Raw genomic sequence first — 12,294 nt, forward strand, 5'->3', positions numbered from 1 at the left:
ATTTAATTACTATTTTTTAAATTTTTTAAATGTTTGTTTATTTTTGAGAAAAAGAGAGAGAGCACAAGCAGGGGAGGGGCAGCGAGAGGGAGACACTGAATCCGAAGCAGGCTCCGGGCTCCGAGCTGTCAGCACAGAGCCCGACGTGAGGCTCGAACTCACAGACAGGGAGATCATGACCTGAGTTGAAGTCGGGTGCTTAACCGACTGAGCCCCCCGGGTGCTCCCTCAAATGTGTTTCTTAACAGTCCCTCTGTTTTCCTTCATAATTAATAAGACTTTCTCATGTTTTTTTGCCTTTTCAATAAATAGCAGTGGGCACACCGTACCGTGGTGAGCCCGTCGCCCTGTCGTCCACGTCAGCAGGTGTCCACACACAGTGGGTTTTGTTTCATCCATAGCCCTTGTCCTTCACCGTGTTTGTAGTGATCCTCAGATATCACGTTATTCCATCTGTAAGTGTGTGGTCTGTATCTGGATTACGTAAGGACGTTTTTGTGGGAGAGGGGCACATGACCTAAGTCTCGTCTTCTCACCGGGGCCTCAGGAGCTGAGGTGGTGAGAATAGGAATTACTTGCTTTCGCACAAGGTTGCAGCCCAGTAGTCACAGCACCTGCCCGACACTTTGTAGGCGGCGGAATCTGCAAGTGACACACGTGTGGTGTGGCCTGGGACGGTCACGGTCCTGACGCTCCAGGTCCCGACGTCGGGCCCATGGGGCCCTGTGCGTGCACAGATCACAGATCACGAGCGGAGGGACGGCAGACATAGACCATTTTCCAGAGTTTCTTTCAGGCTGCGTGGTTCCTTCCCACAGACTGTTCCCAGGTAGTGTGTGTGTTGCACTCGTGTGGACCCACTGATTCTGTGTAACCGCACCTCACAACCCTGGGGTGTCTGTTTAAGGTCCTTGCACTGAAGGCTGCGGTCGCCGTGGAGGACCAGTCACCGCTTCCGAGGCTGCTTCTCTGTCTCCTCGCCAGTCTTTGGTAGGGTTTAGTCACCACGTAGTAACAGCCACTGTGGTATGTCAGGGAGAGGACCAAGTCTCCCGCCCACCAAGGACGAGGGGCTCACGTGTCCACAGGCTCCCCTTTGCCCTCTGGGAGGCTGTGGACCGTCTGTGTTGACCGTCATGCTTCCGACCTGTCTTCCGCACACCTGCCCCGAGCGCTTTCTGCTCTGACCAGATTCCAGTGGACTGTCTGCCTTGCGTTTAGTTTGGGAAAACCTTCTCTTTCTTCTGTAACACTTACTAGAATATCGTATACTTTACTTTCAAGATGCTGTCAGATGAGAACCATGATGCGTGTAAGTTTATCGTATGTACTGATCACTTACGCAAGCTCACGTACAAACTGGAAACCCAACGCTTTACTGAGTTGGACGTCACTCATTTCAAGACAGAGTATTCTGAGTGTTTATTTATTTTGAGAGAGAGAGAGCACAAGCAGGGGAGGGGCAGAGAGAGTGGAAGAGAGAGAGAATCCCAGGCAGGGGGATCTATGCGGGACTTGAACTCATGAACCGCGAGATCATGACCTGAGCTGAGATCAAGGGTTGGTCGCTTAACTGACTGAGCCACCTGGGTGGCTAAGTATTGTGTAACCTAGAATATTTATTAACAGAAGGAAAATTCTAAGAAGGAAAAGGAAAAAAGACTTCTCTTCTAGTAATCTTTGTCTAGTTGGAAATAGTACCGGGGAACATCTTTTTTTAAAAAGATCACTAATTTACATTATCCATTAGTATGATTTTAATAGCTCCAAATAAGCTATTTTACTAGAAGAATCAAAAGCAGAAAGGATAAGTCACTGTATAAAAACAACAAATATTTAATACTTATTTCCGTGTAAGAGTTCTTTTAAAGATCTTTTTTGTTAGCTATCCGTTGGTTAGACAGTACTTTTCATGTAAAACTGATTTTATTCCTTAGATTCTGTCTTTTTATTAAGATGGTAATAGTCTGCCAGGTCCAGTGTAACGTAACAGATCTTTCGTAATCTGATTGTGTTTCCCCGCTGGCAGCATTTGGTGACGGAGGGCATAATCTTTAATGGCGTCTGTGTGAAATTAAATCACACGGCCATCAATAAACATGACATAATTCATAAGGGGGAGTCGGCCGTGGTCTCTGCTGCGACGCAGCCACGGGAGCAGCACGCAGATGTGGCTCTGAGTGCCAGCTGCTGTGCCGAACGGGCAAAGCCTTCATTAGACGACCCTGTAATTTGATGGGCAGAATGTTCACGGTTCAGCGGCTCTACACGTGCCGTCCGAGAGCGGGAGACGCACTGTCTCGGGAGGGACTCACGAGCGGCTGTGAACTGAACTGAGGAATGTCTGAGGTCCTGTTGGTGGCGGGGGGGGTGGGGGGCATCCTCCTCCTCCTCCTCCAGGATGGGCGACGGTGAGTAGCCGCCCGCCTCGCTGGCGAAGGTGAGCTCCCCCGGACACGGCTGAGTGCGACAAGAGCCAAGCACGGTGTAAATGGGGAGTCACCTCGAGAGAGCGCGATTTTGAAATCTGACACGGGGATCATGCTTCCTCCGAATGCGGTGTTTCTTGCGTGTAATGATTGTTGGGCACGAAATCAGACCCTAACTTCAGAGGCTGTCACGAGATGGATTAACTTATCGTTTTAAAGGAAGATCCATAAGCATTTTCCTCCTGCTGTTAGCTTTATACCACTTGAGGTACGGCACTGTTAAAGAAAAGTGACAGCACTTATGAGTCTACTGTTTGTTCCTCGGCGTGCCCCATCGTTAGAGGGAGGATCAGCATGAGTTAGTAAGGACTCAGCAAGTTAATGCCGTGGCCCAAGTGAATCTAGTCAGAGGAAACTCCCAGATTTTAAGTATTGAAACAAATATTTTGGTACGTATGACAACCGTAGTAATAGCTGTTCTGTAGAAGGGAATCCGAATCAAACCACATAATCAAATCGAGCTACTTTTCCTTCCTTCCTTCCTTCCTTCCTTCCTCCCTTCCTTTCTTCTTCTTTCTTTCTTTCTTTCTTTCTTTCTTTCTTTCTTTCTTTCTTTCTTTCTTCTTTCATTGTTTCTTCTTCCTTCCTTCCTTCCTTCCTTCTTTCTTCTTTCTTTGTTTCTTCTTTCTTTGTTTCTCCTTCCTTCCTTCTTCTTTCTTTGCTTCTTCCTTCTTTCTTTCTTTCTTTGCTTCTTTCTTCTTTCTTTCTTTCTTTCCTCTTTCTTTGTTTCTTCCTTCCTTTCTTCTTTCTTTGTTTCTTCTTTCTTTCTTTCTTTTCTTTCTTTCTTTCTTTCTTTCTTTCTTTTTCTTTCCTCTTTCTTTGTTTCTTCCTTCCTTTCTTCCTTCCTTCCTTCCTTCCTTCCTTCCTTCCTTCCTTCCTTCCTTTATTCTTCTTCTCCTTTCTTTCTTTCTTTCTTTCTTTCTTTCTTTCTTTCTTTCTTTCTTCTTCCTTTCCTCTTTCTTTGTTTCTTTCTTTCTTTTTCTTTTTGGTATTTTATTTTAGAGAGATTGAGAACATATACATGAGCAGGGGAGAGGAGTAGAGGGAGAGAGAGAGAATCTCAAGCAGGCTCCAGGCCCAGCACAGAGCCCAGTGTGGGGCTCGATCCCATGACCTGAGCCAAAATCAAGAGTTGGACACTTGACCGAGCCACCCAGGCGCCCCAAGCTGCTTTTCCTATCCCTAGCTAACTAGCTTATAAAAATAGCATATGCTAATAACTCCAGCATCAACTATATTGTATTTTCAACTTTATGACATTCCGTATTTTACCAGACGCAGTCCCAGGCTGGCGGAAACAATGCCAGTTCAACGCCTCCGAGAAAAGCCCAGTCTTCAGCTCCCAAAGTCAGAAAAAGTGTCAGCAGCCGAGTGCACGAAGCGGTGAAGGCCATCGCGCTGTGCCACAACGTGAGCCCTGTGTACGAGTCCCGAGCCGGTGTGGGCGGGGAGGCCGAGTACGCCGAGGCAGATCAGGACTTCAGCGACGGGAACCGGACCTACCAGGCCGCCAGCCCGGACGAGGTCAGTTGGGGCCTCTTGGAGAATCAGAGTACAGAACTCATCACCTTGGGTTTCAGTCGGGCTCAGAAGGCGCGAGAATGAGTTCTCTCACGGGGTGAGAGGCGAGCTTTACCATAGTTCTAGCAGGCCTTAGCTACGGGCCAGGGGCCACGCGGCTCTTCCCGGCTGGCAGCCCCTGGCGTCAGGGTCCTTTCCAAGACGGGCCCTTGGTCTCAGTGTGTCCACATCTCCCAAAAAGTCTAAGTCCGTTACCGGAAAGCACATGAGAGAATCCAGAACTTTTGTGACCAAGTCCCATCTTCCTAAAGCTGCTGAGACTTGGGCTGTTCCTGCCTCATCGTCCTCTCTCTCCTCCAAGTAAATTTCCAGGGCTTTTTGGGTTTTTTGTTTTTGTTTTTTGCCAGAATTGAGATATAGTGTATCTATTTCAAAAGAGAATTGGGATGCAAATCGTCTCAAAACTCTGCAGAAGACAAACGAAACAGTAAAATCCTAAATGCAGTAAATTAGTCATTTCTACCTTTGCATCATTTTTTGATTTTTAGATTGTTAAATTAATTTGTCCAATTCCTGTACAGCCAGTATATTTTAAACACAGTTCTCTTATGTATTGTTTTCTACTCCGGGTTCTTCAGAGATGATTCTGTCATCAAACTGTGGAAGCAAACAAGCTTCTTTACCTGCTAAAACTGGATCATACAATAACCCCCAATCACAGGGTGTTTTAACCTTTATTTATTTTTGAGAGAGAGAGAGAGAGACAGACAGACAGAGCATGAGCGGGGGAGGGGCAGAGAGAGAGGGAGACACAGAATCCGAAGCAGGCTCCAGGCTCTGAGCTGTTGGGGCCCAAACTCACAGACCTTGAGAGCGTGAGATCATGACCTGAGCCGAAGTCAGGGGCTCAACTGACTGAGCCACCCAGGCGCCCCAAAATCATAGTTTTTTTTTAAAAAAGTCTGATGTTTTAAAGAGGAGCCTGGTGATTCTTGTTATCAACGTTATTTCAGAAGAGCAGGGTCCTTCCACTGTAATAACATCACTGCAGGGAAACTGGGTGTCGCATTACTGCCGGGGTGTCAGCATCGGGAAGCTGGTGAGGCCGCGGACGCTCAGGGCCACATTGTGCAGCTGGGAACGGGAAGTGGCGGGTGCTCCCACACGTACCCCGCAGAGCCTGGAACCATTGCACCCTGTTTCAGTGATTAAAATCAGTCAGGAAGTCACAAGGTAAGCGGTGAGTTTAAAGTGTTAGGAAAGGCATCCCAGGAGTAACGGCCGAGCCAGCTTGTGGCCGCGGGCAGAGAGGACCGTGCAGCCTGTGTTGCGGGGCTGAACGGAGGAGCCCTGGCCAGGCTGGCACATCTGGAAGGGGCTTGTGTCCTCTCCCTGCAGCGGAAGAAGGCGGGTTGTGACCGTCCTGACGTGTCTCGTTCCCAGAGGTGCCCTCAGCCCTTGTCTGCGGCCTCCTGGGGCGCCACGGGTGGACACATCGGCACCCTTGATCCTGTCCGCACATCAGGTGCGCTCACAACCTCGATTGTCTTTTGTCTGTTTTGTTTATCTGCCTTTTTCTGCGCACGGGCTCAGTTCCACCGGTGATTGTTGGGTGGGCCTCGTGGGGCTGGACGCTTCTCCATTCTGGGGACGCGCTAAGGTGCACCCACGGCTGAGAGCCCCCGGGTCCTGGCCGTCTTCCCGCGGCCCCTCCCAGGGCGTGCTGCCAGCGCCCGAGCCAGGAGCCAGGTGGGCCAGTGGTCTGAGCGGTTCCTGGGCAGCGCCCCCCAAGGGTCCCCCAGTGGAAACAAAGACGTGACTTCATAATGATGAAAACAGCACCTCCAGATTTGTAGTGTTTTTTTACAAAGCTTTATGCACTGCTGTATTTTCTGGAAACCAAATTCATTTTTGCGGATTTAGTTACATTGGCATTTCTTCGATTATTTAGTCAAGAAATTATCTGATAGTAACCAGAACAAACTAAGTTAGAAATTAGGGCAACACGTCATTTCTCGTGTAAGAACTTAAAGGTGGTGAGAAACCAGCCAAAAAGGTAGAAGTTGGGTTGTTTTCCTTTCGCCGTGGAAAGCCCAGACCAGGGCCGCTGCTCCTCTCCCCCCTCAAACTCACGCCTGGAGCCCCCTCCTGGTGTCTGTGCCCACACCCGCACGTCCTTCCTCCTGTGGCCGCTGTCGCGTCCCTTGCACCCCTTCCCCGCAGGGTCCTCCCACGGGCGCCCCGAGTGCCGCACCCCGACTTCTGCCCGGGCGTCTTCGCCTGCGCCCACCAGGCACCCCGTCCTTGGTTCTCGTTGATGAGGACGAGATAAAGGGAGCCCTTACTGTTTCCTAAACACCATTACTGTTGGACAGCTTTACAGTAACTCTGTTACTCTTGGAATTACTCGGTTTTCTTACACTGAAAAGAATGAAAAAGGCTGAAGACAAAGCAGGGTCTCAAATCTGCTTGATCCTGAACCATTACCTCCACGGTGTCCTGTCTGGGTCACCCTCTGGCACATCCTGGGCGCAGGGTACGTGGTGCTGCAGGGGTGTGGGGGGCAGGCTGTGCTCTTACTGTGCCTCCTGGGACCCTCGTCTTCCTTCTCGGGTGTGTGGGTCTCAGCCAGGCCCCCCTCCCCCCTGCGGATGTGGGGTGCACGGGTCTCAGCCGGGCCCCCCCGCGGATATGGGGTGCACAGGTCTCTGCCAGGCCCTCCCTCTCTCCCACAGGTGTGGGATGCATGGGTCTCAGCCGGGACCCCTCCACTTGCAAATATGGGGTGTACAGGTCTCAGCCGAGCCCCCCATCCCTTCCGTGGGTGTGGAGTGCGCAAGTCTCAGCTGGGCCCCTCCTCCCCCTGCAGATGTGGGGTGCACAGATCTCGGCCGGGCCCCAAGGCCCAGGCCGTGCAGGGAGGTGTGGGGAGCAGACCTTGGTAATTATCCAGAAACCAGTCTCCTGGCAATATCAGGCCATGACATCGAGTGGGAACCAGAGCCCTGGGGTTTGTAGCCTTTCCCTTTTCGATACCTAATGAACTGTGATGACCGACTGCATCTTTTTGTGAGTCACAGTGTCACCCCGCCCTCTCATTTGGGGGTATTGGCTCAGGCTGTGAACGTTGGATTAGCGGCGGTGCTGTGGGTTGTCGAGAAGCTCGAGAGTGTAGCTCGTTGTGTATGGAGGAGACTGGGTGTGTGCAGGACCAGGCCCCCCACTCCCTCAGGCACAGCCGCCTCTGGGTGTCAGCGTCCAGTAACACCGGGAGTGTTACATTCTGCACGTAGATGTAAGAATCTGGTGCGTGTGTGTGTGTGTGCGCGCGCATGTGTATTTGGTAACAGGAAACGTAGGAGAAGCTATAAGATGAATAGCTAAGATTTATAAGATCTGTAAGTTGCCGTCTCAGCGTTCCGGTGGACACTTTGAGACAAGTGTAGGCCACTGGTGACTGCTCTGTAAAGGAAATGGACCACATTCCTTTTCATGTAAGGAAAGGGTTGAATACATTGTGTTCTGTATTATAACATGCTAGAAATTGTCAAGAATCCCATTTGATTATGGATTAAGAATTATTTCTCAGTCTTAAGCACAGGAAGCTGAGACCACAGATGTTTCTCAAGAAAAATTGTATTTGTTTTAAAAATATTATATTACATATTTCACCTTAATACCTGCCAAAAAGAAATATGAATTTCCTGAAACTACATGGGATTTTTGGGGTGCCTGGGTGGCTTAGTTGGTCGAGCATCTGAATCTTGATTTCGTCTCAGGTCATGATCCCAGCATTGTGGGATCGAGCCCCACGTCAGGCTCCGTGCTGAGCGTAGAGCCTGCTTGGGATTCTCTCTCTCCCTCCCTCCCTCCCTCCCCCGCACTCCCTCACCGCTACCTCTCTACCCTCCTCACTCTCTCTAAAAAGAAAGGAAGGAGGAAAAGAAGGAAGGAAGAAAAAATACATAGGGTTTTTTATCTTTGTTTTTTTATGTAAGTCCTAACACTTTTTAAATCTTAAATTAGGAATTCACAGTAGAGAGGGATTTCGTTGATTCCGAGATTACGAGAACTAAATAGAACTGCTAATCTTATAATTAAATTTTTTACTTGTTTACAATTTTCCTTCTACTTTGGAGATTGGGCAATGATCAGAAGTAGCAGCATGTTAAATAACTTAAAAAAATCCCCAACAGATTTTAAATCTGAAAATGAAAAAATAGACTTTGTCATAATTTTTAAAGAGCTTTATTGATGCAGTGTCTGCAAATCCCCGAGGCCCAAGGAAAATCATCTAAATGGTTCATTATTTAGCTTATTGAACTTTGCTGCAGTTAGGTTGACGGATGATGGCAGTGTTCCCAATCACCAAAGCACCGTTTTAAAAGCATTTTTTATTGAATAAAGTGCTTAGAATATTGCACCCTGGAGCTTTGTTCAGGGAAATGGCTCAATTGATGGTTTCTGTCTGACCTCAGCGTTGACCTATCACAACATGTGTGGTTAATAAGCAGTGCTATCGCTCGGGAGCTTTGTAGCAGATTCCGCCTCAGCACTCCGCCCTCACGGTCCCTGCGTACTCACGGCTCTCGCGTCCTCTTTGTCTTTCGAAAGGACGCGCTGAAGTCGAACGTTCCTGTGTCCGAGTCTGACGTCACAGTTGCATTTCCTCACAACAGAAGCGGCCTTCCTTTCCATTTTCCTGCAAACAGAGGGTCTTTTCCCTCCCTGCGGATGTGCGCAAGTGAATGTCTCATACAAATAATTGCATTCTGGGGCAGCTCATGTTAAACTGAGGTGCGGTCACTGAATACTTGTGGCGACGTGTGGTCGTGGAACGCGGGTGATACTTTAAGGTGCGGCAGGTGGCAGTGCTGGAGTGGCAGCAGCTCGTCTTGCATTCATCCCGTGGAGCCCCGATGCCCTGTCCTGTTCCTTATGATAAGTGATCAATAGTTCATTTTCTCTACGCGAGTAGGAAGTTTCACTTGCCCGTCGCTTTGTCTCTACGGCGTCAGCAGAGCAAATTGCAGCTTAGTGAACAGTGGGCGTTGCCTGGAAATCCCTGGACAGAGTTGCAACCCAGCCCCCTCCAGCTGTCCTGTGTCCAGCGCAGGTAGAGGAAGCCAGGACCCTGAATGTCACGAGCAGTCCTGGCGGGTACGAGCTCAGCGGGCAGAGCCTTGGCGTTGGAAGGTTGTCAGCTCAAGCAATCAGGGCATATGGTGACACAAACCTTGAAGGGCTCTGGTGTCTTTTGGTCCAAAAAGATCAGTCGGCTGTGACTTTAAGGACTGCTGACTTCTGAACGCTAGCTACTCGCTAGCAATGTTCTCGTCCGCACCGTGGCCTCATCCTGCACGTAGGCGAGGTCTGCGTTTGCATATTATTTTCAGGTGTAGATGTTAGCTCCTCACTTAGACATTTCTTGGTAAGAATCGGCTAAAATTTATGCCAGACTACAAGTGGATTATTTAAATATGGAAGACTATCGCATCCTTACTGGCGCTGCTTCTGGACTTACCAAAGCGAGCCGTCCCGCGCACGGTGTGCTCTCGTTTTACACTCACTTTGTCGCGGGTGCTCCTCACAGTGGGACGGACCGTGGCGCTTGTCAGCACGTGTGGGCTCAGGTCCCTGTCGGCGTCGGAAGCCCTGCTCTCGGGAGCAGCAGAGAAGGCGCACGCACGGCCCGCCGTGACTGTTGGGGGCAGTTTTTCCGGGTGACCAGCTTGCCTCTCGTGTTCGTGACTCCATTCGGTTATGAGCGTGCTGGTGGGACCGCAGTGGAAGATGTGTGGGTCAGTGATCGGGTTACGATTTCAAAGGCGCCTGGTAAGAAATGCATCCCTGAGCAGAACTGCCAGGTGTGTGTGTAACTGCCAAGAGGAGAAAAGTAATGTCCCCAAGCTTTTCGTTAGTAATAGCACAGAAGTTTCTGGATAATGGGATTGTAGGGAAAAATTAGTGATCAGACCTTGCCTCATATTCTGTTTTCTCTCATGTGGTAGGACCCTGGGAATACTTTCCTGTACTGGCTCCTGAGCATGGAGAGGTGACGATGTGTTCATAAGTTGCCCGTGACAAGGGTTGGATGTCACTAAGCGGCCTGTGGCTGACATTTAGCCCAGGCTTCCTCCAAATGTAGTTTTTATATTCACGTTTCAAGTCTCTTTACCTTCGTATTATTGTCAGTAGTCACATTATTAGAAATTTCTATAAGCTCAGTAATGCTAGAAATAGTCATTTGAAATGTGAGCCTCTAAGCTCTGAGCTCTCTTCACATATCAGAGGAATACCTCTCAGGATCACATCCTAGTACGTCAGCAGTCGCTTCCGTAGGAACATGGCAGCACCCGAGGAAGATGTGACAAACTAACCCCCCACGTTTTATTCAGGTAGTGACAAGGCTGCCCGACCAGATGAGATCACGTGGAGACCGAAACTTTCTTACTAAGGAGCCCACGCCTGAGTGCCAGGAAGGTTTCGTGTTCTGTGGGCCACGGATACGGGAGCCGGGGTGCTAGGTGGCCCACACCGTCACCGTGAGCGCCCCCAGGGAACAGGGAAAGCCGCGTGCCCTGCTTCTGCCCACGGAGAGGGCCTCACCGGGATAGCGGGCAGCAGCGCGTTACCTGCTCCTGAGAGAGATTCTGAGCCGGAGACCTGACAATTTCTATCCACCCTCAGCAGCTTTGTGTGTACGTCCTGTTAGTGTAGGGAATAGGACCCGAGAGAAGCCATGGTCAGGAGAGGCCAGGACACGGCGTGACCTCCGTGGGGACGCTGAACAGCTCCTGCTCGCACTGTAGCAGGTGCAGTCAGCAGACGAAAGTCCGCTTCTGCCAGGGGGCATCCTGCCGAGCACCCTGCAAGCCAAACCGGAGGCAGTGCTCACCCGTAAGGAGAAGTAAGTGAGCTTGCATCCAAGTAAACAATTTAGAAGACAAAACAAAACCAAAGGAAATAAAAGGAAAGGAAAACAAAAAGGAATGGCTGAGAAGACAATAAATTCAAAAGCTACGTAAAATGGGAAAATGACTGGCAAAATTAGTAAATAATACCAAACAGTGAATGCAGACTAAGCATACACACAAAATTTGCACGTGAGGAGTGTATACCAGACAAACAGGCTTCAATTTTTGTGAGTGTATTGAACAGCCCCAATGCTAATATTTTTGAAAAGTTCATTAAGTAACCATGTTCGGGAAAAATATAAATTAGCCAAGTGGAGTCTAAAACACCTAAAACCTGAGTAGACCACAAACAAAATTCAAAAAGTTGCCAAAACCACTTTGGACCAGACAGTTTTATAGGCCAGTTATTTTAAGCCAAAAATAAATCCCACCCAAAACTTTTCTGAACAAGGAAAATAGTACAAAACCTTCTAAGTCATTTCATAAGGCCAACTTATTCCTAAGTTCTAAAATCTGATCAAGACACACAGTATAAATATACACACAGTACAAAAGGAACTCAGAGATAAATCTTACAAACAAAGATCCAGAAATCCTATAAGGCCAACAAAGCTACAGTACTACTGAATGACCGTGACCAGGTGACCTCTTCCCCAGGGATACAAGAACGACTGACTAGGAGATGTGTCCGTACGGCTCTGTAGAAGTTGAAAGCCACTTGATAATCTCACTTCCATTAGAGACTTTTAAAAAGGCATTTAAGTTAAAACCCAGTACCCATTCCAGATCAAAACAGACAAACTAGCTTCCTCTCCAAATCCAGCAATAGTCCATTGAAAACAGACAGATCTTTCTTAACGTGATCCATGCTACCTGTCTTAAACCAATACTCACCGTCACACCGGATAGACTGTGCAGTCCTTCCCAAGCGAAGGATAAAACAAAGATGTTTGCTAACATCAATGCCATTTCAAACTGTCTGTCCCGGATGCTCTATCCAGACAGCATGGCAGGGAAAAATCATGGCAGTTATTACAAGAAAATAAAATTACGCCTTAGACATGGTGTGACCGTATATCTAGGCAAAGATTCAGGAGACCCCAATAAAAATACACAAACCCATACACTCTTCTGTATCGACCACAGCCTGTTACATTGAAGACAGTGTCCCATTCACGAAACCACAACAATAAAAATATTTAATCATGAACCTAAGTAGGAACATGTAGTGCGGATTAAAACAACTAATTTTAAAGCTAGACTTTAAAGCACACTTATTAATGCTTTACCTACACTCTTAATCTTCTCTGAAAGAGGTGTCCTCATTTATGAACAGAAGTAAGCGCAGAAAATGCTGGCATCTCATC

General features: G+C 48.5%; 1 protein-coding gene across 10 annotated transcripts in view; it reads left to right on the forward strand.

The window, feature by feature from the left end:
- The window catches only part of ATP9B (ATPase phospholipid transporting 9B (putative)), a 250,847-nt gene that overhangs the window by 198,798 nt on the left and 39,755 nt on the right, over positions 1-12,294 (forward strand). For all 10 annotated transcript variants that reach the window (XM_042961538.1, XM_042961540.1, XM_042961539.1 and 7 more), the window contains one exon: positions 3,765-4,013. In XM_042961538.1, the coding sequence (XP_042817472.1) occupies positions 3,765-4,013 (249 nt within the window). The remainder of the gene's footprint in view (positions 1-3,764; positions 4,014-12,294) is intronic.

Source organism: Panthera tigris, chromosome D3, assembly GCF_018350195.1.
Source record: "Panthera tigris isolate Pti1 chromosome D3, P.tigris_Pti1_mat1.1, whole genome shotgun sequence".
Classification (NCBI taxonomy): domain Eukaryota; kingdom Metazoa; phylum Chordata; class Mammalia; order Carnivora; family Felidae; genus Panthera; species Panthera tigris.